Here is a 24,521-nt window from a genome sequence, read left to right on the forward strand (position 1 = left end):
CTACACTTTGTTTCCTCTCGCCACCTTATCTAGTTCAAATCGACTGGAGCCTCTCTAGTAAACCCAACCTGTTAGATCACTTGCAATGATATCATAATGGCTGACCCATTCTCAGTTCCAGCCTCCCGCCTTCTCCTGCTACCACTTCCGGCCTTGAATAATGAAGAGTTTTTCAAACCCTGACTTTAAATTTCGAATGGCTGGGCCATCACGCCTACCTACGCCACTGAATTGCGCAGACTCACCACTTTATGGCGATGGAAATTCCGCCTCATCTCAGATTAAAAAAAAATCCCGCTAGTTTGAGGCTGAGTCTTCTGTTCCCAAATTACACAGGAAACATTCTCTCCACATCCACTCTCTCATGGCACTTCAGCATCGGAGAGCTTTCAATGTGACCCCACATTCTTCTGAATTCCAGCCGGGACAGGCCCCAGAACCATCAAACTGTATCATATGACAATCCGTCCAATCCTGGAATCATGTCAGTGAATCTGATTTGAACCCTTTCCAATAGGAGCACATACTTTGTTCGATAAGAGATCAAAACCTGCTCACAATGCTGCCAACGAAGCCTCACAGTTCCTTATTAGGTCTTAAAATTACATCCACTTTTGGGCATTCCAGTTCTCTCGAAATGAATGGGCAGAGGAGAACGGCACGTAATGTCTGAACCGCGAGCGTGTGACCAGACGAGGAAGAAGAGGTTTCACACTGAGTCTGAATGTGATGTTGGAGTGTGGAGCGGGCTTCCCCCTATGTCTGACCACGGATGGTGTGATATATCGTTTCTAATTGAGAGTCACTCAGCGTCTGCCCAGAGGACGGTGTGGAGGGAGCTGCAATCCCGTGTGTGATCACGGGAATGTGTGAGAGGGAGCTTTTCGCTGTGTCTGACCCCTGGAATGTGTGATGAGATGGGGCGGAGAGAGCTTCACTATGTGCATAACTCCGGGTGTGTGTGATTGGACGATATGGAGGGAGCTTGACTTTGTGTCCGACCCCGGGAATGTATAAAGCTGAGGTATCAAAAGGAGACTCCATCTGTGTCCGTCAGCCGGAGTCACAGATTAATCTACTTTTGCCGTTGGGACCGCTTCCGGTCAGATATTAGGGGAGGGAAGAATGTGTGCTTTCGAAAGCAGCACCTCGCATTTGTTTGAGCAACAAAGGGAAAATAAAGATAAGTGAGGGCAAGCAGACATTTCCCACTTAGGCGAGGGGAGGTAAAAGAAAAACTGAAGACATGGGTTAAGGGTGAGGGGGGGGAAAGTTTAAAGGGAACATTAGGTGGGGCTTCACACAGAGAGTGGTGGGATTGTGGAATGAACTACCAGATGAAGTGGTAAATGCAGGCTCAATTTTAACATTTAAGAAAAACTTGGACGGTTATATGTATGGAGGTATATGGTCCAGGTGCAGGTCAGTGGGACGAGGCAGAAAAATGGCTCGGTACATCCAGGAAGTGCCAAAAGGCCTGTTTCTGTGCTGTAATGTTCTATGTTTCTATGGTAAACAGTTAGTAGGTTTGAGTTCAGTATGCTGTTTGTTTCCTTCTTTATAATTGCACTGTTAGAGCAGTCGATATTCCTGGCTGGAGAGTCCTCTTGCAGGACTTGGAAAGGCAGGGAGACCTCCAGTGTCTCCGACGAATTCCCCTGTGAGAAGTGCATCCGAATGCAGCTTCTAAAACTCCGCGTTCAGGATCTGGAACTGGAACAGGATGATCTCGGGTTCATTCGTGAAGTTGATGGGATGATACGGGCGGACATGTGGGAGGTAATTAGACCAAATGTGCAGTTCACAGGAAACTGTGTGACTGTCAGGAGAATGAAAAGGGTTTAAAAGCCAGGGACAGTGCAAAGTGTCTCCTGTGGATAATCCCCTCAATAACATGTATACCATTTTCTATACATCTGTGTGGGGGAGAGGGGTGCAAATGTCCAAACAGAGATATGTCTCACAGGTCAGGACACTGGCAGTGAGATCGGTTCTGTGGCTCAGAAGGGAAGGGAGGAGAGCGAAACGAAGCGAGATGTGGTGGTAGGGGAGTCTATGTTTGGGGAACAGAAAAGGGGATCTGTTGGCAAGTGAGAGATTCCTGGAAGGTATGTTGCCTCCCTGCTGCCAGGGTGTTACCCCTTGGATCGGGTCCTCAGCAATCGCAAGAGAGGGGGTGAGCAGGCAAAGTTCCGCTGGTGTGAACAGAAATAGGAAGATAATACAGATTAAAACGTGTCTGAGGTGCTTTGGTCGGAATGAGGAACGCACACAGCTGGATCTTTGGGTTCTCTTCCAAGGAATTTGAGACCTGTGCATAAGAGACGGTTTCTACACAATGCAAGATAAATCGGCATTCAACTACACATGAATATCCATGAATACATAGAAGCATAGAAAACTTACAGAGCAATACTGACTCTTCGGCCCACAATGTGTGCTGACAATGTCCCTACTTTAGAAATTACTAGGCTTACCCATAGCTTCTTTTAATAAGCTCCATGTTCTTACCCAAAAGTCTCTTAAAAAACCCTATCGTATCCGTCTCCACTACCGTTGCCTGCAGCCCATCCCACGCACTGACTACTCTCTGAGCCAAATAGTTACCCCGAGTTCTACTCTGTTCCTTCTCCCCATCACCTTAAACCGGTCTCCTCTTCTGTCAACCGTTCCAGCCCTGGCTATCCACAAGATCAAAGCCTCTGATCATTTTATACACCTCTATCAGATCACCTCTCATGCTCCGTCGCTCCACATAAAAAAAGGATGAGTTCACTCAACCTATTCTCATAAGTTATGCTCCCCAATCCAGGCAACATCCTTGTAAAGTTCCTCTACACCCTTTCTGTGGCTTCCGCATCCGTCTTGTAGTGAGGCGACGTGCAATGACCGCAGTACCCCAGGAGGGGTCTTCCCAGGATCCCATGTAGCGGTAACAGTACCTTTCGGCTCCTAAGTTCAATTCCACGATAGATGAAGGCCAATGCAGCTAATTGAGTTAGCATTACATCAGCAAAAACACAATACCAACAATCACACGCGGCGCAAAGCACACATATTCCTTCTAGGATGGACAAACAACAAGCACACGGTGGATATCTGTTGTATATACGATATACAGTACGTATACATAAATAAGCATATATGCAACTGAAATCTGCATTCGAGCACAACAGAGATTGACTTCTACCGAGCAAACACTAGTGGGCAGCACATTCACCTGCCCGGACGCCCGGTCCTAAAGCCCCCGGGTGGCGCAGATCCTTCATTTTCTCCGCCAGCGAGCTGCTGTCTCTGTTTTCAACTGAAATTAAGTGGAAATAATACCCCAGCGGGTAGCTTTGCCATTAGGAAGGGGGAGTCGTTGGGTTTAATCAGGAGTTGCAGGGGTTGAAAAGCAAAACAACATAACACAAAATGGAGAGGTAGTTAAAACTTCAGACAAAGCCGGGAAGCAAAAGGTCGAGCCTGCTGGGACATAGGTTTTGAGCTGCGTACGTTTCAGTGCAGGAAACATTTTCCGAAAGGTAGATGAGCTCAGGCAGGGGTCAACTCCTGGAAGAATGATATTTTAAGCCATTGGTGAAACTTGGCTGCAGGAGCGTTACCTTAATATTGTAATTGAGTATTGTATTGTATTAGTATTTGAGTATTAGTATTGTAATTGAGCTACCGTGAAAGTAATTCAAGGAGAATGGGCGGCTGTACCTCATGCAAGGCTGCTTGAGAAAGTAAAGAAGCATGGGATCCAAGGGAAATTGCTTTACGGATCGAGAGCTGGCTTGCCCTCAGAAGGCAAAGAGTGATTGTGGAAGGGTCAGATTCTGCATGGAGGCCGGTGAAAAGTGGTGTGACTCAGGGATCAGTTCTAGGACCCTTACTCTTTGTGATTTTCATAGATGACCTGGCTGAGGAAGTGAAGGGTTTAGTCAGTAAATTTGCTGATTAAACAAAGGTTGAGTGTGTTGTGGATAGTGTGGAGGGCTGTCAGAATTTATTACGGAACATTGATTGGATGCAAAACTAGTCCGAGAAGTGGCAGATGGAGTTCTACCCAGTTAAGTGAGAGGTGGCCCATTTTGGTAGGTCAGATATGATGGCAGCATATAGTATTAATGGTCAGACTCTTGGCAGTGTGGAGGATCAGAGGGATCTTTGGGTCTGAATCCATAGGACACTCGAAGATGCTACGCAGGTGGACTCTGTGGTTAAGAAGGCATAAGGAGAATTGGCCTTCATCTATCGTGGGACTGATTTTAAGAGCCGAAAGATAATCTTGAGCTGTATAGGACCATGATCAGACCCTACTTCGAGTACGGTGCTCAATTCTGGTCGCTTCACAATAGGAACGACCTGGAAACCACAGAAAGAGTGCAGAGGAGATTTACAAGGATGTTGCCTGGATTGGGGAGCATGCCCTATATGAATAGGTTTAGTGAACTCGGCCTTTTCTCCTTGGAGCGACGGATGATGAGAAGTGACTTGATAGTGGTGTACAAGATAAAGAGAGGTATTCATCGCGTGCAATTTAGAGGCTTTACCCCATGGCTGCATCGGCTTGAGCGAGAGGGCATAATTTTAAGGTGCTTGGAAGGGGGTGCAGAGGGAGATGTCAGGGGAATGTTTTTATCAGATAGTGGTGAGTGCGTGCAATGGGCTGCCGGCGGCGGTGGTGGAGACGGAAACGATAGGGTCTTTTAAGGACCTACTGGATGGCGACATGAAGCTTAGACAATAGAAGACTATGGGTAAAGCCTGGGTAGCTCTAAGGTAGGGACCTGTTCGGCACAGATCTGTGGGCCGAATGTCCTGCATTGTGCTGTAGGTTTTCTATGTTTCTATGTTTACTAGTCAAGGAAGCATTGTACAACTCCTTGATTTCCTCTGCCCTGAGCAACTCTCTGTTTACCTTTTCTGCTGGAGTGGAATCAATATACCAGCGGGAAGGTTTGCCATCAAAAAGGAGAGGTGCAGGGGATGAAAACCAGAATGCCATAGGAGAGAGTAGAGTGGTTGTTGGGACAGATGTTGTTTCGAACTCAGGCAACGTCAGGAAGCAAGATGTTGAGCCTGCTGGCACTCATGTTCTGAACGGCGTGCGTTTCAAAGCAGGAAGTATTGTACGAAAGGTAGATGAGCTCAGGGCTGGTTCAACGAATGGACGAATAATACTGGAGCCATTTGTGAGAATTGGTTGCAGGATCGGCAGGAACGGTCGCTTAATATTCCGGGTTTCCGCTGTTTTAGTCGTGCGAATGCGGAAATAAACCAAGGAACAGGTGTGGCGTTATTGGTAATTGAAAATATCACAGCAGTGCTCAGTCGAGATAGACTGAAGAGCTCGTCTAGCTGAGGCTATAAAGGTGGAGCTGAGCAATAAGAGAGGTCTGAGCACATTCAACAGGGCTGCATTATCGGCCAACAACCTGTCCTGGGGTTTAAAGGAACAAATCTGTATAGTGGTCACAGGCTGTGACAAGAAATATGAGGTTGTGATATTGGGTGATTTTAACATTTTCGGTATTAAATGTGAGCCCCATACTGTGAAAGGACCAGCAGTATAGTTTGTCGAATGTTTTCAATGAATTTTCCTTAATTAGTAGATATAGAATCCCAACGAGAGAGCTAAATACTTGATCTCCCCGTACGGAGCAGGACAAGGCATGTGACAGATGTTTGTGCAGGAGACCACTGTGCATCTAGTGACGGTTATGCCGTTAGATACAAATGTGATTATGGAACTGGATAGGTCTGGCCTCGGGTATAGTTTTTAAATTGGAGAGAAAGCCTGTTTTATTGGGGTCAGGAATTATCCGCAGTTGTAAACAGGGAGTGCCCATTCCGTGAAGAGGGCAACTTCAGTGTACAAGATTGGGGTGCCGGGGGACTGACGGACAAAGTAGATCGAAATTGGGATTGTTTGACTTTTCCCAGTACACGCATTTATTTCCGGTCGCCCCGTTACAGGAAGAGTATGGATTTTTTTGGAGAGATACCAAAGGGTTTCACTGGGGCGCTGCCACGAATAGAGAGTTTCTTTTGTCTGGAGCGGGACGGTCTGAGGGAACATCTGACAGTTGTTTGTATCATTACGAGAGAAACAGATAAAGCAGACAGCAGATATTTTTAGCCCTAGGATGGAATGCCTAATCGCAGAGGGCTCGAATCAAGATGAAAGTGGGGAATTTCAAGGGATATGAGTTTGGTAACTTTCTGTTGTCACAGAGAGTGGATTGTGATTGTAACGTTCTGCCAGCGCTGGCGGTGGAGGGAGATTCAAAGAGGCTGTTAAGAGGGTCTAACAGGCACGTGGGTCTACAGGGAACTGAGGGAGACGGAGTTGGTGTCGGAAGTAGGGATTTGTTTGATTGATATATCACGATTTTATGAGCCAATGGGTGTGTTCCCCTCTCTGATCTACGTTCTCTGTTCTGCAGACGGAGCAGAGAGTTATTTGAACTCGTTATAAACGGTGATATAGAGATACACCGCGATGTAACCCGGCACAGCTTGAGAAGATCACATCCATCACTCAGGACCCCCGCTACCCGGGAATTGCCCTGTGCCTAGTTGTACCATGGGGGAGGAGATATCGGAGCCTGATGTCCGACACTGAACGGTTGTGGAGTGGTTTCCACGCGGGGGAACGAAAATGATTCCGGGATTTGAACGCTTATCACAGGAGGAGCGTTTGATCTGTTTCTGTACTCAATGGAATTCAGAAGAATGAGGGGTGACCTCACGGAAACCTGTGAAATGATGGAGATCTCGATAAAGTAGCTGTGGAGAGAAGGCTTGTTAAGGTTGGGCTGGGGCGATACTAAAACAAGCGAGCTCGGCCTCAGAATGGAGGGATGCCCATTTACACGGAGATTGGGAGAGATTTATTTTGTCAGAGAGAGGTGAGTCTGTGGAATTCATTGCCACCGGCGGCCGTGGAGGAGAGTTTACTGGGCATCTTTATGTCAGAGTTTGACTGGTACTCACACTAAAGTGGATCAGCCAAGATCAAATGCTGGAGCAGACCCGATGAGCCAATTGGCTGAATTGCGCCACTATCCTCGGATTTGAAGTTCCTGGGAATCTGGGAGTCAGCATCTCTGAGGATCTACACTGGGTCAACACATTCAGGCAGACGGGAAGAAGGTGTCGTATCCCGACTGAACGGCCTCAGCCATTCAGATTTCAACACTCCCATTCCTCGCTGTCACTTTCCCTCTTAGACTCAGACTGCCAGCTATTCTGTGCCAATGTTCCGCCACAGGATTTCTGTCGGTAAAGTCCCGTGCTGAGCACTCAGTGCTCTACCGTAGGAGATCCATTTATTGCGCCGCTCTTTGTGACTTTACCTTTGGATTTCACCATTGACGTCCTGTTTATTTCGTGCCTGATTCGGAGTGCATTCTGGACCGTACTCGGCACTTGCCTTCACCGCCATCGGCAGCTCTCCCGTCACGGAATGGATTGCAGCGGTGGAGAGCTTTCTGGCGTGTCGCATGCCCGCCTCGTGTGGAGGCGGCAACACACAGGGTGGCCGGTGGCTGCAGAGGTTTACGGACCCACTACGAGCACAACCCTTCCAGCCAAAGTGGACATCTGCATGTGGCGATACACCGAGAGGATCACATCCATCACTGAGGACCCCCGCCACCCGGGAATTGCCCTGTGCTCGTCCGGGAGGGGATACAGGAGCCTGATGACCGATATTAAACGAGTTAAATCATTTGCTTCCCCTCCGCCATCAAATTGCGAGCGCTCCCACGACACGTAAACACTGGCTTAGTATTCACCATCTTGCAGTATTTATTAATTTTCATATTGACTTTAATCTTACATTTTAGCACTTTAATGATGCTGCAAATAAACAAATTACAGGTTATTTACCAGTCTCAGATAATAAGTCAGGGGTGATTATTGAGGAAAAGAAGCGACACCGGTAGAGAGGAGATTCGACACCCGGACCTTCATCAGTCAGGGCGCTGAGCCCAGGATTCACCAGGAAACGTTGCAATTGTAGAAGACGTTCGTGCTTGCGTTTTGGTCCCACTGCTGTGGAAACGATGCCACTGAGCTGGAAAGAGTGCAGAGGAAGATCTACGAGGTTGTTTAGAGAACTAGATAGACTGAGTTATGGAGAGAAGTAAGGAAAGATGTGACTTTATTCCTTTGGAGGGTAGAGGTGGCCTGGCAGGGGCGTATATATCCACTAGTGGCACAGATAGGGTGAATGTGCAGAGACATTTTCCGCAAGGTTGGGGTAATCAATAGCCAGAGGGCACAGAATGAAGATGAGAGTGGGTGTGCAGAGAGTAGGGAAAGATAGGCTGGAAAGAGAAGGGAGAGCGGAAAGGACGGGACTATGATAAGGACGGCGTAGGGAAAGGGGAAACAGAGTGGGAGATGGAGATCAGCAGCGGGCAGGTTGGGTATAGAGAGGAGTTGCGAAGGAGAGCGGGGGAGAGAATGGTGACGAGAGTGAGCCAGGAGAATGGGGCAGAGAGGTTGGGAGATTGGGAGAGGATAGGGGAGTGAGAGTTAGGGAGAGATGCGGGGGGTGTGGAAAGAGGGGTCGTCACTTGACTCAAAATGCACCCATGGGATCTTGACAGAGATCAAGCATCTTTTCAAGAACATCCGGGGACAAAGGAGCAGACTTCTCACAGATGAAATAGTGTCCATCACTGCAGTTGTAAGTCCATCCGTACGCTTTACACCGAGTGCAGGTGGGTTTTCTATCTTTCACAGTATACAGGAGATTAGATTCCACGTTCCTGTCAAAGAGAGTTAAACAATTACATAAGAGAGAAAAAAAATAGCGCACACACATACCTACAACCCTGTCTTGCACCCCCCCAGAGCCATGAATTAATCCCCAAACTAATCCCATTGCCCCATTCCAACAGCACAGTCTCGTGTTATTCCCCAGATGGATCCCACTCGCCCACTCCAACACCACACGCCTGCGCCAGTCCAAAACTCACCGGTCTTCACATTTTCCGATCCAATATGTCCGGTAACGGTAGAGAATAGAGTTGGAAATAAAACTCTGTGAAATGAATTATCGTCTATAAATGCTTGGAAGGAGACTCTTTCAGTGCATGTACCCGGCTGCGTGAGATGTGACAGAGTGCGAAGAGATTGAGATTGTGTCTGTCCCCGGGAGTGTGTAATGGGACGGTGTGGAGGGAGATTCACTCCGGGTGCGTGAGATGGGACAGAATGCGAAGAGATTCACTATGAGTCTGATCCCGGGAGTGTGTGATGGGACGGTGTGGAAGGAGATTCACTCTGTGTCTGACCCCGGGAGTGTGTGATTGGACGGTGTGGAGGGAGATTCACTCTGTGTCTGACCCCGGGAGTGTGTGATTGGACGGTGTGGAGGGAGATTCACTCTGTGTCTGACCCCGGGTGTGTGTGATGGGGAGGTGCAGATGAATTTTCACTTTGTGTCTGAACAGAGTACAGAGCTTCAATCACTGTCTCTCACCCCCAGTGTGGAAGACGTTCGTGTGTTTGTGTGGAATCATACAGTGGTGTCAGTCATACCGCTTCGTCATTTGAATTTATTTCAAGCAGTCTTGAATCAAAGCTTGAACAATGTTGTTTTGCTTCATCGTAAGAAACGTAGACGGTGGATATGAAATAACAGCGGCCTTTATTTCTGATCCAGTTCTGGGAACACGTTTGTTCTGGAAATCAGGAACAAAGAAAAGTCAATCTGCTCACCCGGTACGTCAAATAATCCGAGCAAAATGAAACACCCTCCACACCGTCCCATCACACATCCCGGGATCAGACAAACAGAGAACCTTCCTCCTCCCCCTCCCATACACACTTCCGGGGTCTGACACAGAGTGAATCTCCCTCCACACCGTGCCATCACACACTCCCGGGGTCAGACACAGAGTGAATCTCCCTTCACACCGTTCCATCACACACTGCGGGTGTCAGACACACAGAGAACCTTCCTCCTCACCCTCCCATCACACACTTCCGGGGTCAGACACAGAGTGAATCTCCCTCCACACCGTCCCATCACACACTCCCGGGGTCAGACACAGAGTGAATCTCCCTCCACGCCGTCCCATCACACACTCCCCGGGTCAGACACCGGTGGCCAGATTCAAATTATATCTTCCTACCTCTCTTTAATATGATGAGTAGTAGGTGAAGGTGGTTTGGAGGTTGGTGTGTTAACTCACCTTTTCTGCTGGTCAGCAGTTGACAGATTTGACCCTTCTCTTTGATCAGAGATCGGTACTGATTTTCGAGGTCACTGTTCTTTTGACGGAGGTTGGTTTCGATTTGATTCAGATCGGAGAGATGGGTTTTCAGGACGGAGTTTTCATTTTCGAGGACGAACAATTTGTTTTCGAGGATGGAGAGGTTGTTGTTGAGGACGGAGATATCCTTGAGACAGGTGCTCCGGGAGAGAGCCAGGCGGGAATTCTGGGTTATGCTGGATTCAAGTGTTTTGTTCAACTCATCTTGCTGAAGTCGACATTGCAGCTGGTTCCGGTTTATCTCCTGATATTGTTCCCAAATTTCCTGGTGGTCTCGGTCGCAGGTGATCAGAGAGTGACGAATCTGTGATACTGAGAGCGATATTGTGTCAAATATCGCTGTCACATCGAGTGGCGTGTCAGTGTTTCGCTGATTGTCCTGTCGGTGTCACGGTCAGGGTATTGTCGACATCACATTTGCCTTCTTGATAGTCTGCTGCACAATTCCCTTTCCCTCTCAGTTTAGTATCATCAGCAAAATTAGATACACTACACTCGAAGCCCTCTTGCGGAATGTTGCGGGCCCAGCACCGGCTCCTGCGGCACACAACTCACCATGATCTAGCTTCCATGTTTTTGTTACTCGTTAGTGTTTTTTTTTTCGCTGCTTTATAAAGATTGCCCTGTCTTCCAGTTTCCCACAACACTTGGCGAATTATTGCACCAGCTTTTAATCTGATACCTTATTTTATTTCCTTCGTTATGCAAGGCAGGCTCTCCCCACCCCTCTCCCATTGTCTCTGCAGTTTATAGTTTTGTTCAACAGGGTAAAAAATTCTTTGCGTCCACCATTGTTCCTCAACCGTCCCACCATATTGCCTGTGTTCCTAGTCTACACTACCCAAATCCTCACTCATTCTATTGTGGTGTCACAGTGCGGGCTGTGCCGGTGTCACGTGTCGGGGAACTTCGGGGTCACGGTGAGGCGTGTCCTGGCGACCCGGTGAAGTGCGCGTCCGTGTCACGATGAGAATCGTGTCACTGTCACAGTGAGGGGGATGTCAATGTCAAATTGAACCGTGTATCGGTGTTACAGTGAGCGGGATGTCAGTGTCACATTGAACCGTGTGTCGGTGACACGGGTAGGGGATCGTCGGGGTCACGATGAGGATCGTGTCACTGTCATAGTGAGGGGGATGTCAGTGTCACATTGAACCGTGTGTCGGTGTTACAGTGAGGGGGATGTCAGTGTCACATTGAACCGTGTGTCGGTGTTACAGTGAGCGGGATGTCAGTGTCACATTGAACCGTGTGTCGGTGTTACAGTGAGGGGGATGTCAGTGTCACATTGAACGGTGTGTCGGTGTTACAGTGAGGGGGATGTCAGTGTCACATTGAACCGTGTGTCGGTGTTACAGTGAGCGGAATGTCAGTGTCACATTGCTCCGTGTGTCGGTGACACGTGTAGGGGATCGTCGGGGTCACGATGAGGATCGTGTCACTGTCACAGTGAGGGGGATGTCAGTGTCACATTGAACCGTGTGTCGGTGTTACAGTGAGCGGGATGTCAGTGTCACATTGAACCGTGTGTCGGTGACACGGGTAGGGGATCGTCGGCGTCACGATGATGATCGTGTCGGTGTTACAGTGAGGGGGATGTCAGTGTCACATTGAACCGAGTGTCGGTGTCACGGGTAGGGGATCGTCGGGGTCACGATGAGGATCGTTTCGGTGTTACAGTGAGGGGGATGTCGGTGTCACATCGGGGCACGATGAGGCACTTGTCGACGTCACAGTGAACAATATGTCAGTGTCACATTGAGGGGCGTGTCCGTGTCACTATGGTGTTTTACGCTCACGTTTCTTTCCACTCTGTCTGTTTACGTCTGACTCCACCAGAAGCCCGATCGACTCACCATAGATCGACAGCCCGGCCACTATCGCGACAAGGACGGACGTAACTAGGCAGAGAAGGCAGATCTTCCGGTACCGTCTATTTCCGATGTTCTCGTTCGTCTCCTGTTTATGCGGACCTGCGGAGAGACCATTCAGAGTGTGTGTAAATTCAGCCGTGACCCCACTGGGTCACCATCCGCTCTCTCCTTCAACCACGATCACACCTTCCCTCCCTCAATCTTATCTAGTTTCAACCGCCATCGCCGAGAGTCCAAATTCCTTGAGTTTACAAAGACCGACAGGTGTCTGTCGGATTTCAGAGATCAGTCAGATCCCCCCTGAGCCTCCTCCGCTCCAGAGGAAGCAACCCAGGTGTCCGACCTCTCGTTGTAACACAAACCACCGAATCCCAGCAGAGTCCGGTTAAACCTCTCCGGAGGCTCCCCAACGCACTGATACTGGGGTGAGCAGTACAGTATACAATACGCCTGATTCAGCCTAACTAGTGATTGTTATAAAGTTACAACGTTACTCCTTGACATTTGTACTCAATGCCCCGACAAATGAAGGTGGCGTGCTGGGGAGGCAGCATTAAGAAGAGGGACGCCTCACGTCTTAATAAGCTGGTCAGGAAGGCGGGCTCTGACGTGGGCACAGAACTGGAGAGTATGACATCGGTGGCAGAGCGGAGGGCGCTGAGTAGGCTACGGTCAATCATGGAAAACCCTGAACATCCTCTGCACAGCACCATCCAGAGACAGAGAAGCAGCTTCAGCGGCAGGTAGCTGTCAATGCAATGCTCCTCAGACAGAATGAAGAGATCATTACTCCCCAACGCCATTCGGCTCTACAATTCAACCACCAGGGGCAAGACATGTTAAAGTGCCGGGGTTAGGACTGAGTTTAAATGAGCACTCAATGCACTTCAGTAAACTACTTATGAACTTTTCAAAAGCTATTTATTAATGGTTTTTTGGAGGGTGATTTTAGATGCATATCATATTTATACTGAGTTAAATACTGTATGTAATTAGTTTTGCTACAATAAGTGTATGTTGAATTTCCCCTTGGGGATGAATAAAGTATCTATCTGTCTATCTATCTATCTATCTATCTATCTATCTATCTATCTATCTATCTCTCTCTCTCTCTCTCTCTCTCTCTCTATCTATCTATCTATCTATCTACCTATCTATCTATCTATCTATCTATCTATCTATCTATCTAGCTATCTATCTATCTATCTATCTATCTATCTATCTAAGAATGCCACAGGACTTCTTAACCATCCTATCAAACTGTGCATCCACGTTCAGGGAGCTGTGAACATGGACCCCAAGATCCTCTGCCCATCTAAAGTAAGGACATGTTCGGCACAGCATTGTGGGCTGAAGGGCTCGTATTATGCTGTACGTTCTCTATGTTTCTATGTTTCAACACTGTTTAGGTCCTGGATTTGATAGCGTGTCATTTCCTTCATTTGACCTATCAAGGTACAACATTTTATGTTTGTCCGGGTTAAACTCGCTCGGCCCGGTCTCCAAACTATATCTGTAACTGATTTATGTCCCACTGAATTCTTTGCCAGTCTTCTTTGTTCTCCACAGTACCAGCTCTCGCCATATCAAACCTACTAACCCAGCCGTCTACACTTTCATTCGAATCATTTATACATATTTAAGAGCAGAGAGGTCATGTTACAACTACATAGTGCCCTGGACAGTCGCTACTTGGAAAACAGTGCTCAGTTCTAGTCGCTTCACAATAGGAAAGACGGGGTAACCACAGGATGGGTGCAGAGCAGATTTACAAGGATGTTTCCCCGAGTGAGGAGCATGCCTGATGAGAATAGGTTGAATGAACTCGGCCATTTCTCCTTGGAGCGACGGAGGATGAGAGGTGACCTGATAGAATTGTAAAAGATGATGAGATGACTTGATCGTGCGAATAGTCAGTGGCTTTTCCCCAGGGTTGTAAGGGCTAGCACGAGAGGGCATGGTTTTAAGGTACTTGGAATTAAGTATAGAGGGCAGAATATTTTTACGTAGAGAGTGGAGTCTGCGTGAAATTTTCTTCGGCTGTTTACCGGGGGCACGACTGCGCAAGCGCGTGTAAGTCGGACTGTGACTGAGTAGACGGGGACAGTGTAGGAAGGCTTTATCTCGAGAGGCTTCGGCGCGCAGAGGCTGAGGACGAGCTTCACATCAAGACAGGTAAGGCCGGCTAAGTTCCTTTAAAAGGAGAGAATTTTAAAAGTTGAGGCAACGTATTGGGTCGGACATGACAGCTGAGATTGGCCCCGTGGTTTGTTCATCCTGCAGCATACTTCCAGTGTCCCTGACGACTATGCGTGCAGGACGTGTGTCCGACTGCAGCTTCTGGCAGACCGCATCGAGCGTCTGGAGCTGCGATTGGATTCATACTGGAGCATCCGCGATGCTGAGAAAGTCGTGAATAGCACTTTCACTGAGTTGGCCACACCGCAGGTAAAGGCTACATAGGCAGAAAGGGAATGGGTTGCCACTAGATAGCGTAGCAGTAGGCAGGTAGTGCAGGAGGCTCCTGAGGTCATCTCCTTCCAAAACACATATACTGTTTTGGACACTGTTAGGGGAGATGTCTCTTTAGCGGAAGGCTGAGCCGAGTTCATGGCACCATGGGTGGCTCTGCGGCACAGGAGGGAAAGAAAAGGAGTGGGAGAGCTATGGTGATAGGGGATTCGATTGCAAGCCGAAAAGATAGGCTTTTCTGCGGCCGCAAACGATGTTCCAGGGTGGTATGTTACCTCCCTCGTGCAACGGTCAACGATGTCTCTGAGCGGCTGCAGGACATTCTGGAATGGGAGGGTGAACAGCCAGTGGTCGTGGTACACGTAGGTACCAACGATATAGTTAAAAAACGGGATGAGTTCCTACAAAGTGAATTTAGGGAGTTAGGAGATAAACTAAAAAGTAGGACCACAAAGGTAATCATCTCTGGATTACTACCAGTGCCACGTGCTAGTCACAGTAGAAATGGAAGATATTTCAGAAGAATACTTAGCATGAAAAATGGTGCAGGGGAGATGGATTCAAATTTCTGGGGGCATTGGAACCAGTTTCGTGGGAGGTCGGACCGGCATAAAGAGGACGGTCTGCACCTGGGCTGGACTGGAACCAATGTCCTAGGGGGAGTGTTTGCTACTGCTGTCCTGGAGGATTTAAACTAATGTGGCAGGGGGATGGGAACATGTGCAGATAGACAGAGGGGTGTAAAATGAGGGTAGAAGCAAAAAGTAGTAAGGTGAAAAGTAAAAGTGGCAGGCAGGCAAATCCAGAGCAAAAATCAAAAGGACAACTTTTCAAGATAATTGTATAAGGGCTAAGAGTGTTGTAAAAACAAGCCTGAAGGCTTTGTGTATCAATGCGAGGAGCATTCATAACAAGGTGGATGAATTGAATGTGCAGATACTTATTAATGAATATGATATCGTTGGGATCACAGAGACATGGCTCCAGGGAGACCAAGGATGGGAGCTCAACATCCAGGGATATTCAATATTCCCGAGGAAAGAGAGGAAAGAAAAGGAGGTGGGGTAACGTTGCTGGTGAGAGACGAGATTATCGCAATAGGAAAGGACATTAGCCTGGAGGATGTGGAATCGATATGGCTAGAGCTGCATAATACTACGAGACATTAAGCGCTGGTGGGAGTTGTGTCTAGGCCACCTAACAGTAGTAGTGAGGCTGGGGGAGGCATTAAACAGGATTTAGAAATGCGTGCTATAAACGAACTGTAGTTTTAATGGGTGACTTGAATCTACATATAGATTGGGTGAACCAAATTGGTAAGGGTGCTGAGGAAAAGGATTTCCTGGAATGTATGCGGGATGGTTTTCTGAACCAACGTGTCGTGGAACCAACTAGAGAGCAGGCCATTCTAGATTGGGTATTGAGCAATGAGGAAGAGTTAGTTAGCAGTATTGCCGTGCGAGGCCACTTGTGCAAGAGTAACCATAATATGGTTTTATTCTTCATTAAGATGGAGATTGACATAGTTAATTCAGAGATAAAGGTACTGAATTTAAAGAAGGGTAACTTTGAAGGTATGAGACCTGAATTAGCTAAGATAGACTGAAAAATGATACCTAAAGTGTTGACGGTGGATATGCAATGGCAAGCATTTAAAGATTGCGTGGATGAACTACAATAATTGTTCCTCCCAGTTTGGCAAAAGAATAAACCAGGGAAGGTAGTGAACCCGTGGCTGACAAGGGAAATTAGGGATAGTATCAAGTCCGAGGAAGAAACTAATTTGCCAGAAAAAGCGGCACCCCTGAGGACTGGGAGAAATTCAGCGACCAGCAGAGGAGGACAAAGGGCTTAATTAGGAATGGGGGGAAAAATGGTTATGAGAGCAAGCTGGCAGGGAAAATAAAAAAAAAAAAACTGACTGTAAAAGCTTTCATATAAATGTGATTATAAAAAGATTGGTCAAGACAAATGTAGGACCGTTACAGTCAGAAACAGGTGAATTGATCATGGGGAACAAGGACATGAAAGACCAACTGAATAACTACTTTGGTCTTGTCTTCACTAAGGAGGACACAAATAATTTTCCGGAAATAATAGGGGACCGAGGGTCTAGTGAGATGGAGGAACTGAGGGAAATACATGTTAGTAGGGAAGTGGTGTTAGGTAAATTGATGGGTTTAAAGGAAGCTAAATCCCCAGGGCCAGATGGTCTGCAGCCCAGAGTGCTTATGGAAGTAGCCCAAGAAATAGTGGATGCATTTGTGATAATTTTTCAAAACTCCTTCGATTCTGGATTAGTTCCTGAGGATTGGAGGGTGGCTATTGTAACCTCACTTTTCAAAAAAGGAGGGAGAGAAAAACTGGGGAATTATAGACCGGTTAGTCTAATATCGGTGGTGGGGAAAATGCTACACACCGTTATCAAAGATGTGATAACACCACATTCAGAAAGCGGTGAAACCATCGGACAAAGACAGCATGGATTTGTGAAAGCAAAATGATGTCTGACGAATCTTACAGAATTTTTTTGAAGATGTAATTCGTAGTGTGGATACGGGAGAGCTGTTGGATGAGGTATATCTAGATATTCAAAAGGCTTTTGACAAGGTCCCACATGGGAGATTAGTGTGCAAACCTTAAGCACACAGTATTCGGTGTATGGTATTGATGTGGACAGAGAATTAGTTGGCAAACAGGAAGCAAAAGGTGGGAGTAAATGGGACGTTTTCAGAATAGCAGCCAGTGACTAGTGGGGTACAACAAGGCTCAATGCAATTAAATGCAGCATTTCCACCTTTGAGAATCACACGAAGCTGGGCGGCGGTGTTAACTGTGCGGAGGATGCAGGGTGACTTAGATAGGTTAGGTGAGTGGGCAAATTATGCAATTTAATGTGGATAAATGTGAGGTTATTCACTTTGGATGCAACAACAGGAAAACAGATTATTATCTGAATGTTTTCCGATTAGGAAAAGCGGAGGAGCAACGAGACCTGGGTGTCATTGTACACCAGTCATTGAAGGTGGGCACGCAGGTACAGCAGGCGGTGAAAAAGGCAACTGGTATGTTGGCATTCATAGCAAATGGATTTGAGTACAGGAGCAGGGTGCTTCTTGGTGAGACCGCACCTAGAGTATTGTGTGCAGTTTTGGTCCCCTAATCCGAGGAAAGACATTCTTGCCATAGAGGGAGTACAAAGAAGGTTCACCAGATTGATTTCTGGGATGGCAGGACTTTCATATGAAGAAAGACTGGATTGACTATATTTATACTAACTGGAATTTAGAAGATTGAGGGGGAACCTTATTGAAACGTATAAAATTCTAAAGGGATTGGACAGGCTAGATGCAGGAAGCTTGTTTCTGATGTTGGGGGAATCCAGAACGAGTGGCCACAGTTTAAGAATAAAGAGGAAGCCCTTTAGAACCGAGATGAGGAAAAACCTCTTCACACAGAGAGTGCAAAATCTGGAATTCTCTGCCACAGGAAAGAGTTGAGGCCGGTTCATTGACTATATTTAAGAGGAAGTTAGATATGGCCCTTGTGGCTAAAGGGATCGGGGGTATGGAGAGAAAGCAGGTACAGGGTCCTGAGTTGGATGATCAGTCATGATCGGACAGAATGGCGGAGCAGGCTCTAAGGGCTGAATGGCCTACTCCTGCGACTATGTTCTATGTTTCTATGAATGGGCTGCCGACAGCGGTGGTGGAGACGGAAGGGATAGGGCATTTTACGAGACTCCTGGATTGCTACATGGAACTTAGAAAAATAGAGGGCTATGGGTACAGCCTAGCGAGCTCTTAGGTAGGGGCATGTTCGGCAACAGCTTTCTGGACCGAAGGGCCTGTGTTTGGATGTATCTTTTCTATGTTTCTAACCCACCCATCTACAATTTCATAGAGATCATTTGTATACATCACAGACAGGGATTTCACTGGGGAGCCGAGTGACAACCTTTTATTACCCAGATGGTTGTCGGTCAATGGAACGAGCTGACAGAGGAAGTGGTTGATGCAGATGCATTAGAAACTTGGACACTTGGCACATGACCCATTCATAATGACGTAATCACTGTGAACTCTGACCTGTTTGTGCAGAGCTTGACAGCCTGCTGTGTCCGGAGGAAATGGGAGGATCTTCGTCCTTATTGACGCGGGTTTCTTCTTTCCGAAAATTCAGCTCTGAGTAGGTGGAGTTCAGACCGACTAGGAGAGAGAGAGCGAGTCTGACAGGCTGATAAGGAACAGTGAGAGGAGTAATGGGGGAGGGATTCGGGCGAGAGAGAAGAGAGAGTGGGATAAGTGAAGGGGTGAAAGGGGATGAGACAACGAGAAGGTGTGAGGGGGGGGGAGAGGTGACACACAGGAAGGAAGAAAAGTAGACCGATGGGCAGAGAAGGGGAGACAACGATAGGGGCGATGGGCGGGAAGATGCGAGAGAAATATGGAGAGGGAGAAAGGGGTGAAAGAGGCGGAGAGAGAGGGGGGAGAATGTCTGGAACAGTAAGACGATGGGGACAGGATTGAGAGAAAGGGAAAAAGGTGCAGAGAAGGGAGAGTAAGGGGAGGAGAAAAGTGTGAGAGGGATGTGGAAGACAGAAGAAGATAATTTGAGAGGGAGAGAGAAGAGCGAGGGGAGAGACCGGGAGGAAGAGAGGCATGGATGGACAGGAGGAGAAGGCGAGAGGGTAGATGAGCGGAAAAAAATCGGGGCCGAAAGAGGTGCGAATTCCGGGAGCAGCGGAAAAGGGAAGAAAGAGAGAGAGCGGAGAGAGAGGGGACGAGTGCCATGGGGAGAACGAGTGTTAGAGACCGGAGAGAGAGAGAGGGCAATGAGAGATGGCTAAGAGAAGGGGACAGTGGGAGACATTAGGGAAAACTAGGAGAGAGAGGAGGGGAGAGAGGAGGGAAAGAGAGGGTGGAGGAGGTAAGAGAGGGGACCGAAGGGGAAAGAGGGAAAAGAGAGTTGGATTTGAAAAGGGAGAGAGAGGTTCAGTCTTTATACCCCGCTCACAAAGTTCAACAACCCCTCGCCTCCAATCGCCGCTCACACGCGATCGCTTCGGCTGATGCTCAAACAGGGAATCACTAGGGTCAATTGTCAGGTTCTACTGAGATCTCTCAACAGAGTTGGGCAGAGCAGCTAAACACAGTCAGCGCAACAAAGATGAAACTGACCTCCAACTATCCGGACCCTGGGCTCCGTGAGCATCTTCACATTAATTTCCGCGTACGATACATCAGGTTCAGCTGGAAATAGAGCAGCGAAGGTCAGAAACAGAGTCAGAGACTCGATCCACAACGTCCCATCGCACAATTCCGGGGTCAGACAGAGTGAGGCTCCCTCCACACCGTCCCATCGCACAATTCCGGGGGTCAGACCCAGAGTGAATATCCTCCCTGAGTCTTTCTGCTTCACTCACCTCCGGAAGGAGACGGTGAATCCGTTTTTGTGAAATTCACATTCATGTAAGTCTCGCTGTCGTCCATCCTGTCGAGGGTTCTCTGAGACTCTGAGCTCAAAAGGGGAAGCAGCCGTTGTCAGAAGAAGCCCGTGTTGACAAGCTTGTCCGACCGACACCAACAAACACCAGATGAGCAGCTGGTGAAGAGAGGAACCGAGAACAGGCGGAGGATTGCGGGGAGGAGGGAGGATGGAGGCTTTGGGGAAAGTGATTAGAGTGCCGGGTAGAGTAGTGAAAGTGGGGAGAAACATAGCGTGGGATAAGGAGAGAGAGTGGAAATTGGGCGTTTAGAGGAGAGAAAGAAGCGCGTGACAGGGAGAGAGTGGGGAGTGTGAGGAAAGAGGGAACAGAGAGCGATAGAGACGGGGAAAGGAGGGAGGAAGAAGGGAGAAATTGAAAGGGGGTGATTGGGAGGAAGACGGAGAAGGGAGACGGCGAGCGAACGGCGTGGAGGGATGGAATAAGAGGTAGCGGGGGGATCGGGAGAGCAATATAGATAGGAAATGAGTGCAGCACAGGGAGGGATGAGGGAGAAGGAATTTAGACGATGGAGGGAGTGATGGATCGGAGGGGGAGAGAGGGGAATGGAAAGGAAGGAGAGAAGTAGAGCAGGATGGCAGCAATGAAGAAGGAGGGAATGTCGGAGGATTTTTTGTAACTCATACAGAGCCTCTATTGTCCTGGAGATTTGCACCACGCGGTCGGTTCGACATTTCTCACCACACCTGACCATACCCAAGGCTTCAAACCCTCAGTTCGCGGGAAACCACTGTCCCAGGCCAAAGCCCCAGCACATCCACCGAGGTGTAAGAACCCCCTCCCTCGGAGAGATGTGAACAGAGTCCAGTGACGCGTCCATTACCTTAACGGACTCTCTCACCCATCTGCCCAACACAATCAACCCCACCCCACCGTCGCAGTGACCTAGAGATGTCCCGACACGCCAACCCATTGCACCCCAATCAGGAAGTTCCTTACATTTTCGGTCTCGGCACTTCCACGTTTCCGGAGATGGTGAATGGGGGATCAGAAAATATTTGACCCTGGACAGACGGACATGTCTCTACTCCGCCCTCCTCTCTCCAAGTCTCCCACTAACCGCCATCCCCGCTCCTTCGATGATCTCGTCTCTCCTCTCACAGCACCCTCCCTCAATTCCCGCGCTCCAGCCCACGGGAACACACCCTCCCGGAGTGAGACAGAGTGACAACCGTCCCCATCACACACTCCCAGGGTCAGTCACAGTGAATCTCTCTCCACACCGTCCCATCACACACTCCCGGGGTCAGACACAGAGTGAAGCTCCCTCACCACGGTCCCATCACACAGTCCTGGGGTGAGACTCAGAGTGAAGCTTCCTCACCACCGTCCCATCACACACTCCTGGGGTGAGACAAAGTGAAGCTCCTTCACCACCGTCCCATCACACATTCCCGGGTTCAGACACAGAGTGAATCTCCCTCCACACCGTCCATTCACACACTGCCGGGAACAGACACAGTGAATCTGCCTCCAGACCGTCCCATCACACACTGCTGGGGTAACACTCAGAGTGAATCTCCGTCCACACCGACCCATCACACACTCCCGGGGTCAGACAATGAGTGAAGCTCCCTCACCACCGTCCCATCTCACACTCCCGGGGTCTGACACAGAGTGAATCTCCCTCCACACCGTCCCATCACACATTCCCGGGGTGAGACTCAGAGTGAAGCTCCCTCACCACCGTCCCATCGCACACTCCCGGGGTCAGACACAATAGAGAACAGGTGCAGGTTTACGCCACTCACCCCTTCGAGCCAGCACAGCCATTCAATGTGATCATGGTTGATCATCCACGATCAGTACGCCGATTCTGCCTTCTCCCCATATCCCTTGACTGCACTATCTTTAAGAGGTTTATCTATCTCTTTCTTTAAAGCATCTGGTGAATTGGCATCCACTGCCTTCTGAGTCAGAGTTTAGATCCACAACTCTCTGGATGAAAAAGATTTTTTGCTGCCCCCCTGAAATCCGTTCTAAATGGACCATCCCTGTTTCAGAAAAGGTGACCTCTGGTTCCAGACTCCGACAACATCGGGAACACGTCTCCTGCCTCTAGCGTGTCCAATCCCTTGATAATCATATGTTTCTATCAGATCCCCTCTCATCCTTCTAAATTCCAGTGTATACAGGCTCAGTTACTGCAATCTTTCAACATAAACAGAGTGAAGCTCCTTACGAACCGCCGAATCACACACTCCGGGTGTCAGGAACAGAAAAAAAAGCTTCCTCCCCACCATCACATCACGTAGTCGCGGGGTCAGACACAGAGTGAATCTCCCTTCCCACCTTCCCGTTGTTTCAGTTTGTTTGTCAATGAAAAGTACAGATTTGTCGAGGGGTGGGGTCATAATTTTCTTAACTACCCTACCCCACAGGTCTTCCTAGCTCATGGGGTGTTAGTTTTCATTATTCGAGTGGTGGAGTTTAAGAGTCGCGAGGTGTCGATGCAGCTCTATAATACTCTGATTAGGCTACACGTGGACTACTGTCTCCAGTTCTGGTCGCCATACTACAGGAAGGATATGGAAGCATTGGAAAGGGTACAGAGGATATTTACCACGATACTGCCTTGTTCAGAGAGTATGGATTATGATCAGAGATTAAGGGAGCTAGGGCTTTACTGTTTGGAGAGAAGGAGTGTGAGAGGAGACATGATCAGATATTCAAGATATTAAGAGGAAGAGCTAGAGTGGACAGCCAGCGCCTCTTCCCCAGGGCACCACTGCTCAATAGAAGATGACATGGCTTTAAGGTAAGTGGTAGGAGGTTCAAGGGATCGTTTAATAAGAGAGTAGTTGGTGCGTGGAATGCACTGCCTGAGGCAGTAGTGGAGGCAGATACATTATTGAAATTCAAAGACCACTAGACTGGTATAAGGATGAATTTATGTTGGTTGGTTGTACGGGAGGCGGGGTTTAAAGTTCGGCACAACATTGTGGGCCGAAGGGCCTGTACTGTGCTGTACTGCTGTATGTTCTATGTTCTGTAGTTTTAAGCAGCTTGGATGGTGGTACAAGGGGTTTTCACACAGAGAGTGTGGGTTGCCACAGAGCGAGAATGCACTTCCAGCGATGGTGTTCGAGCCGGATTCAATGGCGTCTTTTAATAGTCTCTTAGATAGGAACTTCGTTCTATGATTTTGTTAATGCAATTGACCCCTACGCCTACTTCCGTTTCAACTGCAAACTCTGCCAGAAAGCCATCTGTTCCACTTAGCATTGAAAATCAATGTGAGAAGTAGCGGTCCTAACACAGTCCCCCTGAGTAAAACATCTCGTCACTGGCAGCCAACCGGAGAAGGCCTTTTTATTCCCACTCGTGGCCTCCTGCCTGTCAGCCATTCCCCTATCCATGCCTGTGTTTTTCCTGTATCACCATGGGATTATGTCTTGTTAAGCAAACTCATCCATGGCACTATGTCTTGTTAAGCAAACTCATCCATGGCACTTTGCTAAATGCGTTCTGGAAATCCAGTAAATGACATCCACTGCCTGTCTTTTGTCCACCCTGCTGGTTACTTCCTCAAAGAACTCTAACAGATTTGCCGGCATAATTTCCCCTGACAGATGCCAGCTGACTTTGACCACTTTTAGCATTAGGCACCAAGTGCCTCGCAACCACAAATTTATTAATAGACTCCAACACTCTCCAAACCACTGAGGTTAAGCTAACAGGAAACATAGAAACTCTACAGCAGAATACAGGCCATTCAGCCCACAAACATGTACCTACCTCAGAAGTTATTAGGCTTACCCATAGACCTCTATTTTACTAAGCTCCGTGGACCTCTCTAAAAGCCTCTTAAAAACCCTTATTCTATCTGCCTCCACCACCGTTGCCGGAAGCCCATTCCACGCACTCCCCACTCTCTGAGTAAAGGAAATTACCCCTGACATCAGCTCTGCACTTACTCCCCAGCATCTTAAGCCTGTGTCCTCTTGTGGCAACCATTTCAGCCCTGGGGAACAGCCTCTGACGATCCACACGATCAATGCCTCTAATCATCTTGTACACCTCTATCAGGTCACCTCTCATTCTACTTCGCTTCAAGGAGAAAAGACCAAGTTCACTCAACCGATCCTCACAAGGCATGCTCCCCAATCCAGGCAAAATCCAAATCTCCTCTGCACCCTTTCTACGGCTTCCACATTCTTCCTGTAGTGAGGCGAACAGAACTGAGCACAGTACCACAAGCGGGTTCTGACCAGGGTCCTATCTTGCTGCAACATTACCTCTCGTCTCCTAAATTCAATTCCACGATTGGTGAAGGCCAGCATACCATAACACTTCTTAACCACAAGGTCGACATGCGGGTCAGCTTGAAGTGTCCTATGGTCTCGGGCTCGAAGATCCCTCTGATCCTCCACACTGCCAAGAGTC

General features: G+C 48.3%; 2 protein-coding genes across 2 annotated transcripts in view; both read right to left on the minus strand.

Annotated features, from left to right (window-relative positions):
• Positions 1–7,438, minus strand: part of LOC132389001 (uncharacterized) — a 44,074-nt gene extending 36,636 nt beyond the window's left edge. Inside the window, exons 1-2 of the mRNA XM_059961417.1 lie at positions 7,350–7,438; positions 3,221–3,339 (exon numbers count right to left, since the gene is read on the minus strand). Of these exons, the coding sequence (XP_059817400.1) occupies positions 3,221–3,339; positions 7,350–7,438 (208 nt within the window). The remainder of the gene's footprint in view (positions 1–3,220; positions 3,340–7,349) is intronic.
• A 482-nt stretch (positions 7,439–7,920) lies between these two features.
• Positions 7,921–24,521, minus strand: part of LOC132389002 (low affinity immunoglobulin epsilon Fc receptor-like) — a 32,668-nt gene continuing 16,067 nt past the window's right edge. The window contains exons 3-9 of the mRNA XM_059961419.1: positions 19,810–19,881; positions 18,718–18,837; positions 12,140–12,256; positions 10,203–10,595; positions 9,547–9,689; positions 8,982–9,046; positions 7,921–8,771 (exon numbers count right to left, since the gene is read on the minus strand). Of these exons, the coding sequence (XP_059817402.1) occupies positions 8,582–8,771; positions 8,982–9,046; positions 9,547–9,689; positions 10,203–10,595; positions 12,140–12,256; positions 18,718–18,837; positions 19,810–19,881 (1,100 nt within the window). The 3' untranslated portion in view covers positions 7,921–8,581. The remainder of the gene's footprint in view (positions 8,772–8,981; positions 9,047–9,546; positions 9,690–10,202; positions 10,596–12,139; positions 12,257–18,717; positions 18,838–19,809; positions 19,882–24,521) is intronic.

Source organism: Hypanus sabinus, unplaced genomic scaffold (genome assembly GCF_030144855.1).
Source record: "Hypanus sabinus isolate sHypSab1 unplaced genomic scaffold, sHypSab1.hap1 scaffold_457, whole genome shotgun sequence".
Classification (NCBI taxonomy): Eukaryota; Metazoa; Chordata; class Chondrichthyes; order Myliobatiformes; family Dasyatidae; genus Hypanus; species Hypanus sabinus.